The sequence below is a fragment of the Pristiophorus japonicus genome, chromosome 6 (genome assembly GCF_044704955.1).
Source record: "Pristiophorus japonicus isolate sPriJap1 chromosome 6, sPriJap1.hap1, whole genome shotgun sequence".
In the NCBI taxonomy this organism is placed as follows: domain Eukaryota; kingdom Metazoa; phylum Chordata; class Chondrichthyes; family Pristiophoridae; genus Pristiophorus; species Pristiophorus japonicus.
In genome coordinates this window covers 248,315,238-248,340,019 of record NC_091982.1, presented here as the reverse complement: position 1 = coordinate 248,340,019, position 24,782 = coordinate 248,315,238, and the positions used below count along the sequence as shown (strand labels likewise).

Genomic DNA, 24,782 nt, shown 5'->3' with positions numbered 1-24,782 from the left:
GCGGGCGGTAACGGGGGGCACTGACAGCACGGAGCATGAGCGGTAACGGGGGGCACTGACAGCGCGGAGCTCGGGCGGTAACGGGGGGCACTGACAGCGCGGGCGGTAACGGGGGGCACTGACAGCACGGAGCATGGGCGGTAACGGGGGGGCACTGACAGCGCGGAGCTCGGGCGGTAACGGGGGGGCACTGACAGCACGGAGCACGGGTGGTAATGGGGGAACACTGACAGCACGGAGCTCGGGCGGTAACGGGGGGGCACTGACAGCACGGAGCGCGGGTGGTAACGGGGGGCACTGACAGCGCGGAGCTCGGGCGGTAACGGGGGGCACTGACAGCGCGGGCGGTAACGGGGGGCACTGACAGCACAGAGCTCGGGCGGTAACGGGGTGCACTGACAGCGCGGAGCTCGGGCGGTAACGGGGGGCACTGACAGCGCGGGCGGTAACGGGGGGCACTGACAGCGCGGGCGGTAACGGGGGGCACTGACAGCGCGGGCGGTAACGGGGGGCACTGACAGCGCGGGCGGTAACGGGGGGCACTGACAGCGCGGAGCATGGGCGGTAACGGGGGGCACTGACAGCGCGGAGCTCGGGCGGTAACGGGGGGCACTGACAGCGCGGGCGGTAACGGGGGGCACTGACAGCGCGGAGCTCGGGCGGTAACGGGGGGGCACTGACAGCGCGGGCGGTAACGGGGGGCACTGACAGCGCGGAGCTCGGGCGGTAACGGGGGGCACTGACAGCGCGGAGCGCGGGCGGTAACGGGGGGCACTGACAGCGCGGAGCTCGGGCGGTAACGGGGGGCACTGACAGCGCGGGCGGTAACGGGGGGGCACTGACAGCGCGGAGCTCGGGCGGTAACGGGGGGGCGTTAAGCAAATGAATTTCTAGTCCCTAAATTTCTTAAGATTTGTGGAAAGGCATTGACTAACAGTGTGAAACGGGTGATAGGGAATCGCCAGCCCATTTCACACTTCCTGATTTTTTATTTCCATTGAAGCTAGTACAGCTGAATTGCCGGATATAGCCGGCGTGCTTGATGCGTTATCAGCGGTACTCTTTGTAACTGACAGTGCAACTGGCAAGTTCTTATCGCCGTTGGCCCAATACAGATGGCTGCTCGCGATCACCATCGACGATTTAAGCGCCGGAGCACTTTACCTAAATTGCCTCTCGATTTGCCATCTTTCAGCTTTGAAGCCTTGCGACCCTGACACTTGTACCTGATGTGTTGGGCGCCTGCAGCCCGGCACTGACCAGCCATGGAAAATGAGCAAAGTACAACCACATCAACCACGAGCACGACAGTCAGCACCTCCCCCAGGACTCAGGCACCGCAGATCTCTGTCTACAGCAGCTCAGACAGACAAGCTGTTCAGGTACGTCGCTGCCATACTGTTTGACCTGTACGGTTCTACTGCGGAGATCCTGAAATGCATTCTGAGGAGTTACGTCCGAGTTGGAAGTAAAAAATAAACAGAACCAAGCTGCACATAGAATTTGTACCATGCGTGTGAACTCAATATTATTATATTCAACATGGATTATTTCTTTCTGAGTGTTGAAATGATTAGATTAGTATTTCTATATATGTGTCAGCCATGGCTCAGTGGGCAGCACACTTGCCTCTGTGTCAGAAAGTTGTGGGTTCAAGTCCCACTCCAAAGAATTAAACTCATAAAATCCAGGCTGACACTCCAGTGCAGTGCTGAGAGAGTGCTGCACTGCCAGAAGTGCTGTCTTTTGGATGAGGTGTTAAACCGAAGCCCCGTCTGCTCTCTCAGGTAGATGTAAAAGATCCCATGCCACTATTTCGAAGAAGAGCAGGGGAGTTATCCCCGGTGTCCTGGGGCCAATATTTATCGCTCAATCAACAGAACAAAAACAGATCATCTAGTCATTATCACATTGCTGTTTGCGGGAGCTTACTTGCATACATCACTAAATGGTCGTGAAAGACGCTATATAAATGTAAGTCTTTCTATAGCTCATTTCATAACCTCGGGTTGCCCCCCAAGGGGCTTTACAGCCAATGTAATACATTTGAAGTGTAGTCACTGTTGTAATGTAGGAAACGCAGCAAGATCCCACAAACAGCAATGAGGTAATGACCAGATAATCTGTTTTTAGTGATGTTGATTGAGGGATAAATATTGGCCAGGACACCGGGGATAACTCCCCTGCTCTTTTTCGAAACAGTGCCGTGGGACCTTTTACGTCCACCTAAGAGGGCAGACGGGGCCTCGGTATTTAACATCTCATCCGAAAGACAGCAGCTCCGACAGTGCAGTGATCTCTCAGTACTGCCCCTCCAACATAAGAACATAAGAACATAAGAATTAGGAACAGGAGTAGGCCATCTAGCCCCTCGAGCCTGCTCCGCCATTCAACAAGATCATGGCTGATCTGGCCGTGGACTCAGCTCCACTTACCCGCCCGCTCCCTATAACCCTTAATTCCCTTATTGGTTAAAAATCTATCTATCTGTGATTTGAATACATTCAATGAGCTAGCCTCAACTGCTTCCTTGGGCAGAGAATTCCACAGATTCACAACTCACTGGGAGAAGAAATTCCTTCTCAACTCGGTTTTAAATTGGCTCTCCTGTATTTTGAGGCTGTGCCCCCTAGTTCTAGTCTCCCCGACCAGTGGAAACAACCTCTCTATCTCTATCTTGTCTATCCCTTTCAATATTTTAAATGTTTCTATAAGATCACCTCTCATCCTTCTGAACTCCAACGAGTAAAGACCTAGTCTACTCAATCTATCATCATAAGGTAACCCCCTCATCTCCGGAATCAGCCTAGTGAATCGTCTCTGTACTCCCTCCAAAGCTAGTATATCCTTCCTTAAGTAAGGTGACCAAAACTGCACGCAGTACTCCAGGTGCGGCCTCACCAATACCCTGTACAGTTGCAGTAGGACCTCCCTGCTTTTGTACTCCATCCCTCTCGCAATGAAGGCCAACATTCCATTCGCCTTCCTGATTACCTGCTGCACCTGCAAACTAACTTTTTGGGATTCATGCACAAGGACCCCCAGGTCCCTCTGCACCGCAGCATGTTGTAATTTCTCCAACAGTGCAGCGCTCCCTCAGTACTGCCCTTCCGACAGTGCGGTGCTCCCTCAGTACTGCCCCTCCGACAGTGCGGTGCTCCCTCAGTACTGCCCCTCCGACAGTGCGGCGCTCCCTCAGTACTGCCCCTCTGACAGTGCAGCGCTCCCTCAGTACTGCCCCTCCGACAGTGCGGCGCTCCCTCAGTACTGCCCCTCTGACAGTGCAGCGCTCCCTCAGTACTGCACTGGGAATATCGGCTTGGATTTTGTGCTTAAGTCTTTGGAGTGGGACTTGAATCCACAACCTTCTGACTCAGAGGGGAGAGCGCTGCCCACTGAGCCACGACTGACAGCTGGCTATCTAACCAACAGGATTACAGTTGGAGACAAGTGCTACCAGAACAAATTCTTCGTGCGTTTCACGCGGGTGGTTTCTAAGATCGGTGCTTGGTATCAATTGCATTATAAACATTTCCAGTTGCTGGATTCCAGCTTTCTCTGTGGCTTGATATTTGAAACCAAAGTTTGAACAAGTGAATTTATTTCCACGTGCACTAAATGTTATTCTAAACCTATCTGTACCAGTGGGAATGTGGTGATAGTTTGATCTTTCTTTTGATATTTACAGTCGTTCCGGGACTGGAGAGCAAGTCCCAGGTCCAGAAATAACAAAAGATACACATTCGACAATCCTGTTCAAATAGTGGGCAGGTTCCATCTGGGAATACTTTGCTCACCACGTGCTGAGCAATATTATGTTTTTACAATACTTTACGCAGAGAGAGAGAAAGTATATCTTCTTGATGTTCTGTATTTAGTTCATGCCCCTGGGCTGATTGGAGTTGTTCTCAGCGAGAGGTCATGGTTGCAATTGAATTGATTTCTCTTCACACCAAAAATTTAAGTTCCTGATCATCGAAAGTCATTTTCTGCCCTAATTTGTGTCATGTATCCTGCATGGTTAGTGCTTATACTATTACAAGGTGTGTCACGAGGGGGCACCTCAGTGGGAGACTTGTAGGTTACCTGTACAGGTGTGCCAGGCCTAGTATAAAAGGCAGGCCACCAGGTGTGATCCTCACTTTGGAGTTAGCAATAAAGGACTAAGGTCACTACAGTTCAAGTACAACACATTGCCTCATGGAGTCATTATCAGAGCATCTAAAGACATAACAATTGGCGACGAGATTACGGACATTCACGTGAAAATGGCTACCCTTGATACGTTGCAGCAGTTCACCGATGGTGATGATTGCGATACCTTTGTGGAGAGGCTCGTGCAGGCTTTGTGGAGAGGTTGGACTGTGGAAAGTGAACCTTCTCAGGGAAGAGAGAACAGTCACCCCGAGTCCCTTAACTCAGAGTCCGCCGAGGGGGGCAAACTGAGCAGCTCCATGCTGGCGTTGCGGAGGAAATCACAGGGCTCACCAGTGCCGCTTTAAAGACTGTGTGTAAAGGCTGCAGCACAAAGGGCCACTTCCAGCGAATGTGTTAAAGAAAGATGACTCACTGCGTTGATGAAGAGTCTGCAGATGGTCATGAATCCAGCGCGGATTATGAAGCGATAGTCAGAGAGGCAGCTCAGCCCCACGATGAGGTATATGGCATGTTTACCTGCACCATCGAGTGTTCCACGTTGAGGATGGAAGTCGAGATAAATGGCGTTCCAGTCTTCATGGAAGTGGACACGGGGGCAAGCCAGTCAGTAATTAATCAGAAAGCCTTTGAGAGGCTATGGGACAATCAAGCTGAACGGCCCAAGTTGGTCCCGGTTCAGGCAAAGCTGCGCTCCTACACCAATGAACTTATCCCAGTTGTTGGTAGTGCGGATGTAAAGGTACTCCATGATGGCACAGTGCACAGGTTACCTCTGTGGATTGTTGCAGGTGATGGACCAATGCTACTCGGAAGAAGGTGGATGGGGAAGATCCATTGGAGTTGGGAAGATTTCATCCCTCCAGCGATCGACGTCCTCCGCGCTCAGAGGCAAAGCAAGCCCTTACCTGAGGGTGGACCCTGCAACAGAGAGCAGACCAGCACAGCGCCCGAGGCACAGACCACTCAGCATGACTGCGTGGAGATGATCCCGCTGAGACGACCCAAACACACCTCCCAGGCTCCACTGGCAGGACTCCGGAGGAAGAAAATCGGATCCAAATGCAACTCCCCAGCTTCGATGGCAGAACCCGGGGAGAAGAGGATCACCGCAATCGACATCGTGGATGGAGAAAAGATGGTGCCCAAACCACGAGGTGATGCGCTGAAGAAAAAGATGGCGGTGGCCAGACCACGAGGTGCAGCGCTGATGGAGCAACACGTGGCACCAAACGGAGAAGAGGATTGGGGTAAAGATAGCAAGGCTCTCTTAAAGGAGGCCTGCAACTCTTCACACTTAAAGGGACAGTTCCACACTCTCAATCAATGTAAGAGTAACTGTGAGCTAGATGTAAAATGTGCAATTGATGATCAAAGTTGTGTACATGCAATAAGCAAAGAAAAGTCTCGCGATCGGAACTACAGGTTATTTACAATGAGTAATGAAACAGTGCGATGTAGGATTTCAACTGCATACAGTCAATGCAGTAGGCAGACACCCATCGGGAGCACACAGGTCCAGCGAACTAACCCAATGTAGTAGCCTGCGTCCCTGGGACCAGAGTTATGCACCATGGAGTGTGACGCAAGTAGCCAATACATACAAGCCGCAGAGCGAGTGATCTCAGGAGGGCAACGGCACCGGTATCGATACCCTGCCCCCGATTGGCTCCACCTCTCAGGCACCCGATGGCATCAACCACCACGAGCCTGAAAGAGCAAACTGCGCTAAGGCACAGCCCCCAGACTCTATCACCATCAAGGCTACATCTGGGAACGAAGGGTCACCCGCAACAGTTCTCCCAAATGGGACTGGGATCAGCCAGGATTCCAAGCCAAATAACGCCCAGGCCAGCGAGTCAGCAGTTCCCTGTTCATTGCCAGACGACTGCTCCTTAGGGAGCAGCAGTGACCCGGGGCACAAGGAAAGGACAGGGAGGTCACAGGCATCTGTGAACCTGCCCGACGCTAGGAGCAACGGCAAAGGCCCTGAGAGCAGGCAACTTGAGCCAACCGGGTTCCCACTGCCAGCACTGGGCACCGCGCCACCACCAGACTGCCTGGACACCATCCAGCAGTTCTGGTACTAGTTTGTCCTCACACACCAAGTATATATCAAGTATGTACCTCACCAGTCAAATGTACTTGCCTCACAACTGTACCACAAATAGAATGATATAAATGCAATTTTTTTTCCTGGACTTGAATGTATATGAATGTAATGAGCCATCGGCATAAGTGGGGTGGGGGGGGGGGAGGGGGCGGCGGGGGTAGGAGAGAATGGAGTTGTCATGGACGCACAAACAAAAACCACCAGCACCTCCACTGCCAACGAAACACTACCCACTCACCCAAGATGGAAACGACCCTCCAAGGGTCAACCAGATAGAGCTAAGCCCAGAGCACAGTCAATGCATGAAGGCGATTTGCACTAAAGGCTTGGGGGAGAGTGATGTCATGTATCCTACATGGTTACTGCTTGTACTATTATAAGGTGTGCCACCAGGGGGCACCTCAGTGGAAGATTTGTAGGTTACCTGTACAGGTGTACCAGGCCTGGTATAAAAGGCAGGCCACCAGGTGTGATCCTCACTCTGGAGTTATCAATAAAGGACTAAGGTCACTACAGTTCAAGTACAACACATTGCCTCGTGGAGTCATTATCAAAGCATCTAAAGACATAACTGTTTAACCCCTTGTAACCTGCCTTTTATACCTGACCACCAGAGGGCCTACCTGTTCGAGTCCCAAGGGATCCCAGCATCGATTGGCGACGAGGTAACGAACAATCGCGCAAAAATGCAAAGAACAGTCGGCATCCTGGAGAAGTTCTCAGAGGGGGACGATTGGGAGGCCTTCATGCAGTGACTCGACCAATACTTCATGGCCAACGAGCTGGAAGGGGACGAGAACGTGACCAAACGAAGGGCGATCCTCCTAACTGTCTATGGGGCAAAAACCTATGGCCTCATGAAGAATCTCCTGCCCCCGGCTAAACCAACAGAGAAATCCTACGAAGAACACTGTACGCTGGTCCGGGAGCACCTAAATCCTAAGCAAAGAGTTTTGATGGCGAGATATACGGTGCTGCACGTGTCAATGATCGGAGGGCCAGGAAGTGGCGAGCTATATCGCCGAATTAAAGCAGGACATTGTGAGTTTGAGGGATCCCTAGAGCAAATGCTCAGAGACTTTTTTGTACTGGGCATCGGACATGAGACAATCCTTCGCAAACTGTTGACTGTAGAAACTCCGAATCTGAGTAAAGCCATAACGATAGCCCAGACATTTATGTCCACCGGCGACAACACCAAGCAGATTTCGCAGAACAAAGAAATTAATGTGCATAAAATAACGTCGGTTTTGAGCAGATATGTACAGGGAAGAATGTACCCGCCGGCTGCCTTGGCCCGATCTCAATTGAGCCATCATCTGTTAATGTGAGGCAGCTAACACCCTGTTGACGCTGCGGAGGGGATCATCGGGCCCATCAATGCCGCTTCAAGCACTATGCGTGCAAAGCCTGCAGAACAATGGGACACCTCCAACGAATGTGCAGGCGAGCTGCAAACCCTGCAAACCACCTCGTTGCAGAGGAAGATCGATCCACAGTGGATCAGACGGAATTGGAAATTCGTACGGAGGAGGCAGAAGTGTACGGGGTACACACGTTCATGACGAAATGCCCACCAATAATGTTGAAAGTTGAACTGAACGGTATTCCAGTGTCTATGGAGCTGGACATGGGCCAAGTCAGTCCATAATGAGTAAAACGGTTTTCGACAGGCTGCGGGGCTGCACAGAGACCCAAGCTCAGCCCCATTCACACCAAACTAAGGACTTAAACAAAGTAATTGGCAGTGCTGAAGTCAAAGTCTCCTCTGATGGAGCAGTACACGAACACCCGCTGTGGATTGTGCCAGTGGATGGCCCCACGTTGTTTGGCAGAAGCTGGCTGGGGAAAATCCGCTGGAACTGGGACGACATCCGAGCGCTCTCGTCCGTCGACGACACCGCATGTACCCAGATTCTAAGCAAATTCCCTTCGTTATTTGAGCCAGGCATTGGAAGCTTCTCGGGGGCGAAAGTGCAGATCCATTTGGTTCCCGGTACGCGACCCATCCACCACAAGGCTTGGGCGGTACCGTAGATGATGCGTGAAAAAGTGGAAATCGAGCTGGACAGGCTGCAACGTGAAGGCATCATCGCGCCGGTGGAATTCAACGATTGGGCCAGTCTGATTGTTCCGGTATTCAAGGAGGATGGTACAGTTAGAATTTGCGGGGACTATAAAGTAACGATTAACCGTTTTTCGCTGTCGGACTAGTACCCGCTACCCAAGGCAGACGACCTATTCGTGACCCTGGCTGGAGGGAAGACATTCACCAAGCTGGACCTGACCTCGGCCTACATGACGCAGGAGCTGGAAGAGTCTTCGAAAGGCCTCACCTGCATCAACACGCACAAAGGTCTCTTTATCTACAACCGCTGCCCGTTCGGGATTCGGTCGGCCGCGGCGATCTTCCAGCGGAACATGGAGAGTCTGCTAAAGTCGGTTCCTTGCACAGTGGTCTTCCAGGACGACATATTGGTTACAACAACAGAGGTTGGGGTGATCTTGGGCCTGGCCTAGAGGCGGCGTAGGTAGGTTCCCACTGGTTCTGTAGTTTAGTTCCACTCCAGCGGGGAGCTTGTTGATTGTGAGGTGGAGCATGGCGGCGAGGAAGATTGAGAAGAGGTTTGGAGCGATGACACAGCCCTGTTTGACCCTGGTCCGGAAGTGGATTGGGTCTGTAATGGATCCGTTGGTAAGGATCACGGCCTGCATGTCATCGTGAAGCAGGCGAAGGATGTTAACAAACTTTTGGGGCATCTGAAACGGAGGAGGACGTTCCATAGACCCTCACGGTTGACAGTGTCAAAGGCTTTTGTAAGATTGAAAAAGGCCATGTATGAGGACTGGCGCTGCTTCCTGAATTTTTCCTGCAACTGTCGTGCGAAAAAGATCATGTCTGTTTTGCCCCATAGGGGACGAAATCCGCATTGTGATTCCGGGAGGAGCTCCTCGGCCACAGGGAGAAGACGATTGAGGAGAACTCGAGCGACAACTTTCCCAGTGGCTGATAGCAGGGAGATTCCCCTGTAGTTGCCGCAGTCGGACTTGTCCCCGTTTTTAAAAATGGTCATAATCACTGCATCTCTCAGATCTCCCGGCATGCTCTCCTCCCTCCAACAGCACCTCTTCGCCATACTTTAGCGCCTCAGCAGGGATTCCATCCGCACCCATAGCCTGCGCCTGCGTCTGTGCACATTCAGAGGCTGAACTCTAGGATATAGTCAATGTATTCACTGAGTCATATGAAAGCATGGGCCTTATGCTTAACATCCGTAAGACAAAGGTCCTCCACCAGCCTGTCACCGCCACACAGCACTGCCCTCCAATCATCAAGATCCACGGCGTAGCCCTGGAAAACGTGGACCATTTCCCATATCTCGGAAGCCTCTTATCAACAAAGGCAGACATTGATGCGGAGAGTCAGCATCGCCTCCAGTGCGCCAATGCAGCCTTCGGCCGTCTGAGGAAAAGAGTGTTTGAAGACCAGCCCCTCAAATCTACCACCAAGCTCATGGTCTACAGGGCTGTAGTAATAGCCGCCCTCCTGTATGGATCTGAGGCATGGACGATGTATAGAAGGCACCTCAAGTCGCTGGAGATATATCACCAACAATGTCTCCGCAAGATCCTGCAAATCCCCTGGGAGGACAGGCACGTCAACATCAGTGTCCTCGAACAGGCTAACATCCCCAGTATTGAAGCACTGACCACACTCGATCAACTTCGCTGGGCAGGCCACATAGTACGCATGCCAGATATGAGACTCCCTAAGCAAGTGCTTTATGCTGAGCTCCTTCATGATAAACGAGCCGAAGGAGGACAGCGGAAACGTTATAAGGATACCCTCAAAGCCTCCCTGGTAAAGTATGACATCACCACTGACACCTGGGAGACCCTGGCCGAAGACTGCCCGAGGTGGAGAAAGTACATCCGGGAGAACGTTGAGCTCTTCGAGTCTCAACGCAAAGAGCATGAAAAGGCCAGGTGCAGGCAGCGGAAGGAGCGCGCGGCAAGCCAGCCCTACCGACCCCTTCCCCCGATGAATGTCTGTCCCACCTGTAACAGGGTCTGTGGCTCTCGTATCGGACTGTTCAGCCATCAAAGAACTCACTTTGGGAGTGAAAGCAAGTCCTCCTCGATTCCGAGGGACGCCTATTATGATGCTTGGTTACAGGTCGGGACACCATGGAGCACTTGAAGAATCTGGAGGAGGTTCTTAGTTGGTTGGATCACGTGGGGCTCAGGTTGAAACGCTCAAAGTGTGTTTTCCTGGTACAGGATGTCGAATTCTTAAGAAGGAGAATCGCAGCAGATGGCATCAGACTCACTGACGCCAAGACGGAGGCCATCAAAGAACGCACCGCGACCACAGAACGTGACAGAGCTGCGGTCGTTCCTGGGACTCCTTAACTACTTCGGTAATTTCCTACCTGCTCGAACCCCTACATGCGCTACTGCGCAAAGGAGGTGACTGGGTACGGGGGAATTCACAAGAGGCTGCCTTTAAGAAAGCCAGAAATTTATTGTGTTCTGACCAACTGCCTGTCCTGTATAACCTATGTAAATGATTGGTGTTCGGTCGTCATATGGGGTCGGGTGTGTGTTACAACAGGCTAATGAATCGGGAATTTTGCAACCAGTTGCGTATGCATCCAGGAGTTTGTCCAAGGCCGAAAGGGCCTACAGCATGGTTGAAAAAGAGGCTCTGGCATATGTTTACGGGGTAAAAACAATGCATCAGTACTTAGTTGGCCTCAAGTTCGAACTTGAAACTGACCACAAGCCGCTCATATCGCTATTCTTGGAGAGCAAAGGGATCAACACCAATGCCTCTGCCCGCATCCAAAGCTAGGTGCTCACGCTGTCGGCATACAACTATGTAATCCGCCACAGATTGGGCATAGAGAACTGCGCAGATGCTCTCATTCGGCTACCATTGCCCACTACCGGGATGGAAATGGTACAGCCAGCGGACTTGCTCATGGTCATGGAGGCATTTGAAAACGAGAAATCCCCCGTTACGGCCCGCCAGATCAGGACCTGAACCAGCCAGGATCCTTTACTGTCCTTGGTACAAAACTGTGTCCTCCATGGGAGCTGGTCCAGTGTCCCAGTGGAGATGCAGGAAGCAATTAAGCCATGCCACAGATGCAAAGATGAGCTGTCCCTGCAGGCGGACTGTCTTTTGTGGGGCAATCACGTAGTCTTGCCCAAGAAAGGCAGAGACACATTCATTTGCGAACTGCACAGCCAGGCATTGTGATGATGAAAGCCATAGCCAGATCCCACGTGTAGTGGCCTGGCAGCGACTCAGATTTAGAGTCAAGTTTTATTTACTACACGTCCTCACTTATGCACCAGGAAGTTCACTAAATTGTACAATTCCTCTCTCAAAAAACAATCCATGTCTGTGCCAGTGCAACACCTGCTTTCTGTTGAGCAATGCACCCAGAGAGGCACCGCTAAGTTTGTGTTCCTGGCCATCCAAACCGTGGTCGAGGGTCCATGTAGACTATGTGGGCCCATTCCCAGGCAAAATATTTTTGGTTGTCGTGGACGCTTACTCAAAGTGGATTGACTGTGCAATAATGTCTGTAAGCACATCCACAGCCACTATTGAAAGTCTATGAGCTATGTTTGCCACGCACGGCCTGCCTGATGTCCTAGTTAACGACAATGGGCTGTGCTTCACCAGTGCAGAATTCAAAGAATTCACGACCCGTAACGGGATCAAACATGTCACATCTGCCCCGTTCAAGCCCGCACCCAACGGCCAGGCAGAACGGGCAGTTCAGACCATCAAGCAAAGCTTGAAACGTGTGTCGGAAGGCTCCCTGCAGATCCGGTTGACCCGAGTACTGCTCAGCTACCGCACCAGACCCCATTCACTCACCGGGATTCCCCCAGCTGAGCTGCTCATGAAAAGCGTGCTTAAAACAAGGCTCTCTCTAGTCCACCCTGATCTACATAATCACGTGGAGGACATGCGGCATCAACAAAGTGTGTACCATGACCACGCAAACTTGTCACGCATTGAGATCAATGATGCTGTGTTTGTGCTCAATTATGGACATGGTCCCAAATGGCTCGCTGGCACGGTCACAGCCAAAGAGGGGAGTAGGGTATTTCAGGTCAAACTGACCAATGGACAAATGCACAGCTTTTGGACCAAATCAAATTGCGGTTCACCAATAGCTACGAACAACCCGAAGAGGACATCACCAACTTTGACCTTCCAACACACACACAAGTGGCAATTGACATCACAGTTGACCACGAAACCGAACTCATCATCCCCAGCAGCCCTGCAAGGTCGGCTGCCCAACAGTCCAATGAAGAACTGACCAACCCACCCTCACCAGCATTTGTACCGAGACGATCATCAAGGGAACGCAAAGCCCCAGATTGTCTCACCTTGTAAATAAGTGTATTGTTGACTTCACGGGGGAGTGATGTTATGTATTTAAACCCTTGTAACCTACATCACACCTGACCACCAGAGGGCCTACCTGTTGGAGTCCCAAGGGATCCCAGCATCCCTTGGGATCCCAGTATATAAGCAGGTCACCCACGAGGTATCTGCACTCTGGAATAAAGAAGCTAAGGTCACACTTGCTCATTACACCCAGTACTCAGTCTGACCATTTATTATGAGTGTATCAATAACAATTTGAATGAAACATGCTTTTGAATTCAGTGGAGTGTCAGCAGACTCGCCTCATTCTCGGGTGGATGGAGATAAGCTACAGATCAGCCGTGATCTCATTGAATGGCGGAACAGGATTGAGGGGCTGAATGACCTCCTCCTGTTACTGTTCCTGATGGTGGGGAAGTCCATAACCAGGGGACATGGTCTAAGGATAAGGGGTAAGCCATTTAGGACTGAGATGCGGAGAAACTTCTTCACTCAGAGAGTTGTTAACCTGTGGAATTCGCTACTGCAGAGAGTTGTTGATGCCAGTTCATTGGGTATATTCAAATGGGAGTTATATATGGCCCTTACGGCTAAAGGGATCAAGGGATATGGAGAGAAAGCAGGAAAGGAGTACTGAGGTGAATGATCAGCCATGATCTTATTGAATGGTGGTGCAGGCTCGAAGGGCTGAATCGTCTACTCCTGCACCTATTTTCTATGTTTCTATGCTTCTATCTTCTTTTTTAACCCTTGGTGGACTGCAGTACCATTGCTCTTTTTTCGAATTGAGCAATGTAGGTGGAGGACCAAGGGTGATGGTTAGGGCAAGTCCTTTGGGTCTGCGAGTCTACACTCGGTTTGCTAATGTACCCTGCATGGATCCAAGTGATGACAAATCACTTGCCCAATCTCTGGCACAGGATAGCACCAAGGTTATAAAGAGTAAGGTGGGAGAGATCACCTGGCAGTGTTCGGGTAACGGAAAACTTGTGTTTCAAAAGCCTCCAACTTACTTTTCAGTTGTTTTTATTATAGCTTTATAATCATTTATGGGAATAATAACAAATCTGTTTATCTTATAATTAATGATATTTTCTGTAGATTATTGCTGCATGTTATTATTATTGGCTGGGCCTCAATCCTACATCAAAGAATGGAACATGCGCTGCCATAGCGTCAGCATGCAGCAGCACTGACCGGGAGGAAGCCAGTTTAATCTCTGTCAGAGCAGGAGAATGTCAGTTGAGTACTTCCAGAGTGGGAGAATGCTGGTTTGGTATTCCCAGAGTGGGAGAATGCTGGTTGGGTATTCCCAGAGCGGGAGAATGCTGGTTCGGTATTCCCAGAGCGGGAGAATGTCGGCTGGATCTTCCCAGAGCGGGAGAATGTCAGTTGGATCTTCCCAGAGCGGGAGAATGTCGGCTGGATATTCCCAGAGTGGGAGAATACTGGTTGGGTGTTCCCAGAGCGGAAGAATGTCGGTTGGATCTTCCCAGAGCGGGAGAATGCTGGTTGGGTATTCCCAGAGCGGGAGAATGTTGGTTGGATCTTCCCAGAGCGGGAGAATGCCGGTTGGATATTCCCAGAGCGGGAGAATGTCGGTTCGGTATTCCCAGAGCGGGAGAATGTCGGTTGGATATTCCCAGAGCGGGAGAATGGCGGTTGGGTATTCCCAGAGCGGGAGAATGCTGGTTTTGATTTCCTCATTTTGCTCAGTTTCCGCTCTGAGCCATACTGACCCAAGAGGAAAGGCTGTGAGCTTCAAACTGCAGGGCAGCGTGGTCTGAATGGAGAGGCATGGGGGAGAAAATAAAACAATACACATTTTCAGACAGCATTAGAAAAAGAATGTTCTAGCCGTCCTCTGACAGAGAAGCTTAATGTTCCCCGAAAGGGAATTGAGGAAAAAGTAATATGACAAGCAGCTGGTGGCTTTGGGGTTGGTTAGTAATAAAAAAAATTGCTGAAACTGTTTCCATGACAGCTGTGACGAGAGCAGCCATACTGTCACGAGGCTGAGGTGGCGAATGGCACAGGTTTTATGCCCGGTATCAGAACCTCCATCCTCCTGTGGGAAACCAGCAATAACTGCAAGCACGAAATCTTTTGCAAAAATCCAGAGGTTGGAAATCCAGCACGTTCGGATGGTTCCCTGGTCGGTGGTGACAAGGGGCGTGGATCAAAATCAAAAGCCTGAATTGATTTGCAAATCACGTGCCAGTGGCTGAAATCACGAAAAATCAGAATTTCCCCGATCCCTAATCTTCAAAGTGTGCTTTTAAAAATTTTGCTCCTTGTTCCAGTCGGGTGTTTGCTACTCTCTACTGCACGAGAGCCCTGAAGAAAACCAATTCTGTAACGTCGGTGCTCCGTGATCAGGGTGGGGATGGCGTGCAGCTATCTGTGAGATTTTTGGATGGTCATTTTTGCTATGACCCATTGGGGTTTTTTTGTTTAAGATCTCATTTACAGCTCACATTAACACTGACTAAAAATGTAGTTACAGCCACGCATGCCCCTCCAAGAAACACAATATTGTAACTGCCTGCCGGGGTCAGGGGCACCATAAGAACATAAGAAATAGGAGCAGGAGTAGGCCATTCAGCCCCTCGAGCCTGCTCCGCCATTGAATATCATGGCTCAACTTCGACCCTTTACCGCCCGATCTCCATATCCCTCGATTCCCCTAGAGGTCAAAAATCTATCCATCTCAGTCTTGAGCATCCACAGCTCTCTGGGGCAGAGAATTCTGAAGATTTACTACCCTCTGAGTGAAGGGATTCCTCCTCATCTCAGTCCTAAATGGCCGACCCCTTATCCTGAGACTGTGCCCCCTATTTCTCGACTCTCCAGCCCGGGGAAACATCCTCTTTGTATCTAACTGTAATTATATATTGCAGTAACGCCTCATTTTCAGTCCAAAATTTCTTTCCTTTTCTTTTCTTCGGCAACACTGGACAGCTCTTTCAGTGAGCCAGCACAGGCACGATGGGCTGAATGGCCTCCTTCTGTACTGAATGATTCGATGACTCGAATTGACTTTTTCTTCAGCCCCTTCTGCACCCCAATTAAAAAAAAATATGCAGAGTCAAGTCGAGCAGGGGAGTTATCCCCCGCGCCCTGGGACCAATAATTATCCCTCAATCAACATAACAAAAACAGATTATCTGGTCATTATCACACTGCCTTTGGGAATAAGAAGATTCTCTGTCCGATTATTCTCCTTGAGCAGTATTGAGGTAGGGCTTCGTTGTTGAAGGTGCTGTCTTTCAGATGAGACCTTGAAACAGCCTGTACCGGTTCTCCTCAATGCAGTCCACCAAAATAAAACATAACAGGCCATTTAACGTCCTGCTGATTGTGGGTTGCCACGTTATCTTAACCCACAATTCGTTGCATGTGAAATGCTTTAAAACATTTCAGAAGCTGCTTCCTCATATGGCCTTCGAGAGATGGTTCCCAATGCCTGGGTCTCATGATTAAGGGGCGATCTAATTGAGGTGCTGAAGTTGATTAAAGGATTTGATAGAGTGGATAGCGAGAAACGATTTCCTCTGGTGGGGGGAGTCCAGAACAAGGGGGCGTCACCTTAAAATTAGAGCCAGGCCATTCAGGGGTGATGTCAGGAAGCACTTCTTCACACAAAGGGCAGTGGGAATCTGGAACTCTCTCCCACAAAGAGCTGTTGGGACTAAGTCAATTGAACATTTTTGAGATGGAAGAACAGGTGTCTATGGACATCTGGTTCCCAAAGCTCTCTCCCACTGGGGGTTTTCCTCGCCTCGTGTCAGTCTGTTGTGAACTCATTGATAGAGATCGATCACTGGGATTGGTCAACATCATCATAGGCAGTCCCTCGGAATCGAGGAGGACTTGCTTCCACTCCCAAAGTGAGTTCTTTGATGGCTGAACAGTCCGATACGGGAGCCACAGACCCTGTTACAGGTGGGACAGACATTCGTCGGGGGAAGGGGTCGGTAGGGTTGGTTTGCCATGCGCTTCTTCCGCTGCCTGCGCTTGGCCTCTTCATGCTCCTTGTGTCGAGACTCAAAGAGCTCAACGCCCTCCCGGATGCACTTTCTCCACCTCGAGCGGTCTGCGGCCAGGATCTCCCAGGTGTCAGTGGGGATGTCGCACTGTACCAGGGAGCCTTTGAGGGTGTCTTTATAACGTTTCCGCTGTCCTCCTTTGGCTCGTTTACCATGAAGGAGCTCCGCATAAAGCATTTGCTTAGGGAGTCTCGTATCTGGCATGTGTACTATGTAGCCTGCCCAGCGAAGCTGATCGAGTGTGGTCAGTGCTTCAATACTGGGGATGTTAGCCTGGTCGAGGACACTGATGTTGGTGCACCTGTCCTCCCAGGAGATTTGCAGGATCTTGCGGAGACATTGTTGGTGATATATCTCCAGCGACTTGAGGTGCCTTCTGTACATCGTCCATGCCTCAGACCCATACAGGAGAGCGGGTATTACTACAGCCCTGTAGACCATGAGCTTGGTGGCAGATTTGAGGGCCTGGTCTTCAAACACTGTTTTCCGCAGGCGGCCGAAGGCTGCACTGGCACACTGGAGGCGATGCTGAATCTCCGCATCAATGTCTGCCTTTGTTGATTGGTCAACAACTCCATTATCGTTGGATCATGGGACTCCCAGGATTATAGAAGGCGAACTGGACAGACCTCGGTCTTTTTCCCTCTAGAAATTCCACGCCGTGACTCCACAGGATGTGGGACAGAAACCCCGCTTACCTGAGTCAACTTGTGTAAATTCCCAGAATCCCGGTTATTTAGCAGTGCAGAAACACGAAAGGACACGAGTGTAAATACAGACACAAAAAATCTGCAAATATTTGAAATCCAAATTGAAGTAGAAAATCCCGAAAATATACAGAGACTTGAACATCAAAATCTAGGCTGACACTCCAGTGCGGTGCTGAGGGAGCACTGTCGGAGGGGCAGTATGAGGGAGCGCTGCACTGTTGGAGGGACAGTACTGAGGGAGCGCCGCACTGTCGGAGGGGCAGTACTGAGGGAGCGCCGCACCGTCGGAGGGGCAGTACTGAGGGAGCGCTGCACTGTTGGAGGGGCAGTGCTGAGGGAGCGCTGCACTGTTGGAGGGGCAGTACTGAGGGAGCGCCGCACTGTCGGAGGGGCAGTACTGAGGGAGCGCCGCACTGTCGGAGGGGCAGTGCTGAGGGAGCGCCGCACCGTCGGAGGGGCAGTGCTGAGGGAGCGCCGCACCGTCGGAGGGGCAGTGCTGAGGGAGCGCTGCACTGTTGGAGGGGCAGTGCTGAGGGAGCGCTGCACTGTTGGAGGGGCAGTACTGAGGGAGCGCCGCACTGTTGGAGGGGCAGTACTGAGAGAGCGCTGCACTGTTGGAGGGGCAGTATTGAGAGAGTGCTGCAGCATCAGAGGTGCCGTCTTTCGGATGAGACATTAAACTGAGGTCCCGACTGCCCTCTCAGGTGGACGTAAAAGATCCCATGGACTATTTCGAAGAAGAGCAGGAGAGATATCCCTCGTGTCCTGGGACCAATAATTATTCCTCAATCAACATAACAAAAACAGATTATCTGGTCATTATCACATTGCTGTTTGTGGGAGCTTGCTGTGCGCAAATTGGCTGCCCTGTTTCCTACATTACAACAGTGACCACACTTCAATAAAAGTACTTAATTACCTGTGAAGTGCTTTTGAGACATCCGGTTGCTGTGAAAGGCGCTATAGAAAGGCAAGTTTTTTCTTCCTTCCGTCCTTCAAAACTGATAGATAAACATTCCCTTTCATGAGAGAAATAACAGAAACTCCAATCATTGAATGAGCTGCAAACTGCTCATTAGAGAAGCAGGAGCCTATTAAATGATATGTAAGATCACCACAGCAAGCTCCCACAAACAACAGTGTGATAATGACCAGATAATTGGTTTTTAGTGATGTTCATAGAATCATAGAAAATTACAGCACAGAAGGAGGCCATTTAGGTCCATCATGTCCGCGCCGGCCGACAAAGAGCAATCCAGCCTAATCCCACTTTCCAGCTCTTGGTCCGTAGTCCTGTAGGTTACGGCACTTTAAGTGCACGTCCAAGTATTTTTTAAATGTGGTGAGGGTTTCTGCCTCTACCATCCTTTCAGGCAGTGAGTTCCAGACCCCCACCACCCTCTGGATGAAGACATTTCCCCTCAAATCTCCTCTAAATCTCCCCCCAATTACTTTAAGTCTATGTCCCCTGGTTGTTGATTGAGGAATAAATATTAGTCAGGACACCTAACTCGGAGGGGAGAGACGACGCCACCTTCCACACGAGTGCCTGTGACATGTCCTCCTTTTTCCTCAACCGAGGATCCCCCTCCACCATGGTTAATGTAACAAATAGGAGCAGGAGTAGGCCATACGGCCCCTCAAGCCTGCTCCGCCATTCAATAAGATCATGGCTGATCTGATCATGGACTCAGCTCCACTTCTCTGTCCGCTCCCCATAACCCTTGACTCGCTTATCGCTCAAAAATCTGTCTATCTCCACCTTAAGTATATTCAATGACCCAGCCTCCACAGCTCTCTGGGGCAGAGAATTCCAAAGATTCACGACCCTCTGAGAGAAGAAATTCCTCCTCATCGCAGTTTGAAATGGGTGACCCCTTATTCTGAAACTATGCCCCCTAGTTCTGGATTCCCCCATGGGGGGGGAACATCCTCTCTGCATCTACCCTGTCAAGCTCCCTCAGAATCTTATACGTTTCAATAAGATCACCTCTCATTCTTCTAAACTCCAATGAGTATAGGCCCAATCTGCTCACCCTTTCTTCAAAAGACAACCCCTTCATCTCAGGAATCAACCTAGTGAACCTTCTCTGAACTGTCTCCAATGCAAGTCTATCCCTCCTTAAATAAGGAGACCAAAACTGTACGCAGTACTCCAGGTGTAGTCTCACTAATACCCTGTACAGTTGTAGCAGGATTTCCCTACTTTTATACTCCATCCCCTTTGCAGTAAAATAGAAACATAGAAAATAGGTGCAGGAGTAGGCCATTCGGCCCTTCAAGCCTGCACCACCATTCAATATGATCATGGCTGATCATGCAACCAGGTCCCTCTGTACCGCAGCATTTTGTAATCTCTCTCCATTTAAATAATAATTTGCTTTTTTATTTTTCCAACCAAAGTGGGTTACCTCACATTTTCCCACATTATACTCCATTTGCCAAATTTTTGACCACTCACTTAGCCTACCTATATTCCCTTGCAGATTCTTTGCGTCCTCCTCACAACTTGCTTTCCCACCCATCTTTGTATCATCAGAAAATTTGGTTACATTACAGGATCCTGTAATAGAGCTAATATGCTGCAAACACAAGGCATTCTTGTACTGGAAGCAGCAACACAACTCAAGGGCGAGAAAGTAGCTCTACAGATGTCTGAAGGCCGAGGTCCAACAGAAAACCCGTGATCTAAAGAACAGATGGTGGGTGGAGAAAGCTCAAGAAATCCAGCAGCAGTCCGACAACCATGATGTGCGAGGATTCTTCAGCGCAATCAAGACGACCTACGGCCTAAGCACTCAAGGCCCTACCCCACTACTGGCCAAGAACGGAGAGGTGTTCATCAAGGATAGAGAGGCAGCCAGTGCCCGCTGGAAGGAGCACTTCGAGGATCTCCTCAACCACGACTCTGTCTTCAACGTGAGTGTCCTCGACTCCATCCCACAGCATGCCACACGCCACATCTCAGCACAATCCTAGCCCGCCACGAGGTTGAAAAGGCCAACCGACAACTGAAGAACAACAAGCCATCAGGAGCAGGTGGAATCCCCACCGAAGCACTAACGCATGGCGGAGAAGCACTACTGGCGCGGATCCATGATCTCATCTCTCTTACCTGGAAGGAGGAGAACATGCCAGGAGATCTCAGAGACGCTGTAATCGTGACCATCTTCAAGAAAGGTGAGAAGTCCGATTGCGGTAACTACAGAGGAATCTCCCTGCTGTTGACCACCAGGAAAGTCATCGCAAGAATCCTCCTCAACCGTCTTCTCCCTGTGGCTGAAGAACTCCACCCAGAGTCGCAATGCGGATTCCGCCCACTAAGGGGCACAATGGACATGATCTTCACCACACGGCAGATACAAGAGAAATGCAGGGAACAGCACCAACCCTTGTACATGACCTTCTTCGACCTCGATACTGTCAACCGTGAGGGATTATGGAGCGCCCCCCCCCTCCGTTTCGGCTGCCTTCCTCTGCCTGCTCCACGATGACATGCAAGCCGTGATCCTGACCAGTGGATCCACCACAGACCCAATCCACGTTTAGACTGGGGTCAAGCAAGGCTGTGTCATCGCACCAACGCTCTTCTCGATCTTCCTTGCTGCAATGCTCCATCTCCCCCTCAGCAAGCTCCCCGCTGGAGTACAGGACAAAGGGGAATCTGTTTAAGTTCCGCCGCTTCCAGGCCTATTCCAAGGTCGTCCCATCCTCCGTCATTGAACGAGAGTACGCAGATGACGCCTGCGTCTGCGCACACTCAGAGGCCGAACTCCAAGCCATCTTCAACACCTTCACTGTGTTTGACAAACCAACTGGAGTTTTTTGAGGATGTAACTGATAGAATAGATAAGGGAGAACCAGTGGGTATAGTGTATTTGGATTTTCAGAAGGCCTTTGATAAAGTCCCACATAAGAGGTTAGTGTGCAAAATTAAAGCACATAGGATTGGGGGTAATGTATTGGCATGGATTGAAAATTGATTAATTGATTGGAAAAAGAGAGTAGGGCAGTGACTAGTGGAGTCCCACAGGGATCAGTGCTTGTGCCCCAGCTATTCACAATATATATAAATGATTTGGATGAGGGAACCAAATGTAATAGTTCCAAGTTTGCTTACGACACAAAACTAGGTAGGATTGTGAATTGTGAGGAGGATGCAAAGACGCTGCAAGGCGATTTAGATCGGTCGAGTGAGTGGGCAAACACATGTCAGATGCAGTATAACGTGGATAAATGTGAAATTATCCACTTTGGTAGGAAAACCATAAGGACAAAGTATTATTTAAATGGTGATGGCTTGGGAAGTGTCGATGTACATAGGGACCTGGGTGTCCTTGTACATCAGTCATTGAAAGCAAACATGCAGGTGCAGCAAGCAGTTAGGAAGGCAAATGGTATCTTAGCCTTCATTGCAAGAGGATTTGAGTACAGGAGCAAGGAAGTCTTACTACAGTTATACAGGGCCTTGGTGAGACCACACCTGGAGTATTGTGTCCAGTTTTGGTCTCCTTACCTAAGAAAGGATATACTTGCCATAGAGGGAGTGCAGCGAAGGTTCACCAGATTGATTCCTGGGATGGCAGGACTGTCGTATGAGGAGAGATTGGGTCGACTAGGCCTGTATTCACTAGAGTTTAGAAGAATGAGAGGGGAGCTCATTGAAACGTATAGAATTCTGACTGGGTTGGATAGACTGGATGTGGGGAAGATGTTTTCCCTGGCTGGGAAGTCTGGAACAAGGGGTCACAGTCTCAGGATACGGGGCAGGAAATTTAGGACTGAGATGAGGAGAAATGTTTTCACTCAGAGGCTGGTGAATCTGTGGAATTCTCTACCACAGAAGGCTGTGGAGGCCAAGTCACTGAATATATTTAAAAGGGAGATAGATAGATTTCTCAAAACAAAAGGCATCAAGGGGTATGGGGAAAAAGCGGGAATATGGTGTTGAGATAGAGGATCAACCATGATCATATTGAATGGTGCTGCAGTTTCGAAGGGCCAAATAGAAACATAGAAACATAGAAAATAGGTGCAGGAGTAGGCCATTCGGCCCTTCGGGCCTGCACCACCATTCAGTATGATCATGGCTGATCATGCAAATTTAGTAGCTCACTCCTGCCTTCTCTCCATACCCTCTGATCCCGTTAGCCGTAAGGGCAACATCTAACTCCCTTTTTAAAATATCCAACGAACTGGACTCAACAACTTTCTGTGGTAGAGAATTCCATAGGTTCACAATTCTCTGAGTGAAGAAGCTTCTCCTCATCTCGGACCTAGATGGCTTACCCGTTATCCTTAGACTGTGAGCCCTGGTTCTGGACTTCCCCAACATCGGGAACATTCTTCCTGCACCTAACCTGTTCAATCCCATCAGAATTTTATATGCTTCTATGAGTTCCCCTCTCATTCTTCTAAATTCCAGTGAAAACAAGCCAAAGTCGATCCAGTCTTTCTTCATATGTCAATCCTGCCATCCCGGGAATCAGTCTGGTGAACCTTCGCTGCACTCCCTCAATAGCAAGAACATCCTTCCTCAGATTAGGAGACCAAAACTGCACATAATACTCAAGGTGTGGTCTCACCAAGGTCCTGTACAACTGCAGTAAGACCTCCCTGCTCCTATACTCAAATCTTCTCACTATGAAGGCCAACATGCCATTTGCTTTCTTTACTACCTGCAGTACCTGCATGCCTACATTCAATGACTGATGTACCATGACACCCAGGTCTCATTGCATCTCCCCTTTTACTAATCTGTCACCATTCAGATAATAATCTGCCTTCCTGTTTTTGCCACCAAAGTGGATAACCTCACATTTATCTACATTATACTGCATCTGCCATGCATTTGCCCACTCACCTAACCTGTCCAAGTCACCCTGCAGTCTCTTAGCATCCTTCTCACAGCTCACACTGCCTCCCAGCTTAGTGTCATCTGCAAACTTGGAGATATTACATTCAATTCCTTCGTCTAAATCATTAATATATATTGTAAATAGCTGGGGTTCCAGCACTGAACCTTGCGGTACCCCACTAGTCACTGCCTGCCATTCTGAAAAGGACCCGTTTATTCCCACTCTTTGCTTCCTGTCTTCGAACCAGTTCTCTATCCACGTCAATACATTATCCCCAACCCCTTGTGCCTTAATTTTTCACACTAATCTCAATGCAGACATCGACATCGAGTACAGCATTTGGTCGCCTGAGGAAGAGAGTGTTTGAAGACCAGGACCTCAAACCCGGCCCCAAGCTCATTGTCTACAGAGCAGTAGTGATACCCGCTCAGAGCCATGGACTATGTACAGCAGGCACCTCAAAACACCGGCGAAGTAGCAACAACACTGCCGCCGCAAGATCCTGCAAATCCATTGACAGGATAAGTGCACCAATGTCAGTGTACTCGCACAGGTCAATATCCCCAGCATCCAAACAGTGACCACGCTCGATCAGATCCGCTGGACGGGCCACACGCATGCCTGACACGAGACTCCCAAAGCAAGCAAGCGCTCTACTCAGAGCTCTGACATGGCAAGTGAGCCCCAGGTGGGCAGAAGAAACTCTTCAGGGTCACCCTCAAAGCCTCCTTGAAAAAATGTAACATCCCCACCGACATCTGGGAATCCCTGGTCCAAGACCGCCCTAAGTGGAGGAAAAGCATCCGGGAAGGCACTGAACACCTTGAGTCTCTTCGCCGAACATCGACAGCAGAGGGAGCGCCTTGCAACCCAGGCACCCCATCCACTTGTCCCTCCAACTACCGTCTGCCCCACAGAGACTGTAGGTATAAAAACAGAAAATGCTGGAAATCTCAGCGGGGCAGGCAGCATCTGTGGAGGAAGCAGAGTTAATGGCCCTTCAGGTCGATGACCCTACGTCAGAACTGGAGAGTGTTCGAAAAGAACAGACTCTTAACAAGCACTGAAAGGGGGAGGGGAAGAAAGAACAAAAGGGAAGGTCTGTGATAGGTTGGAAGACAGGAGAGATTAGAGAGACAAAAGGGATGATGGTCCAAATTCAAATGGTAATGCCAGGACATTAGTCAAGATAGGGTGTGAATGGTGGGGTAATGACCAACTGCCATTAGAGACAAGGAGAAAACAAGAAAGAAAGAAACCGGCTCTGGGGGGGATGGGGAAAGGCAACCAAAGATTGGCAGCAGTTACGCTCTGAAATTTTTGAGATTGTAGGTCCCGCATTGGACTTTTCGGTCACCTGAGAACTCATTTCTAGTGTGCAAGCAAGTCATCCTGGACTCCAAGGGACTGCCTATGATGATGATGGATTGACACTGATTAAAAATGATTATTTTTGGTGATAATCCCATATTAATCAAA

The 24,782-nt window shown here is 50.0% G+C and overlaps 1 protein-coding gene across 1 annotated transcript in view; it reads left to right on the top strand.

Annotated features, from left to right (window-relative positions):
* Window positions 1–24,782, top strand: part of phc3 (polyhomeotic homolog 3 (Drosophila)) — a 131,422-nt gene that overhangs the window by 21,971 nt on the left and 84,669 nt on the right. The window contains exon 3 of the mRNA XM_070882458.1: window positions 1,196–1,382. Within this exon, the coding sequence (XP_070738559.1) occupies window positions 1,266–1,382 (117 nt within the window). The 5' untranslated portion in view covers window positions 1,196–1,265. The remainder of the gene's footprint in view (window positions 1–1,195; window positions 1,383–24,782) is intronic.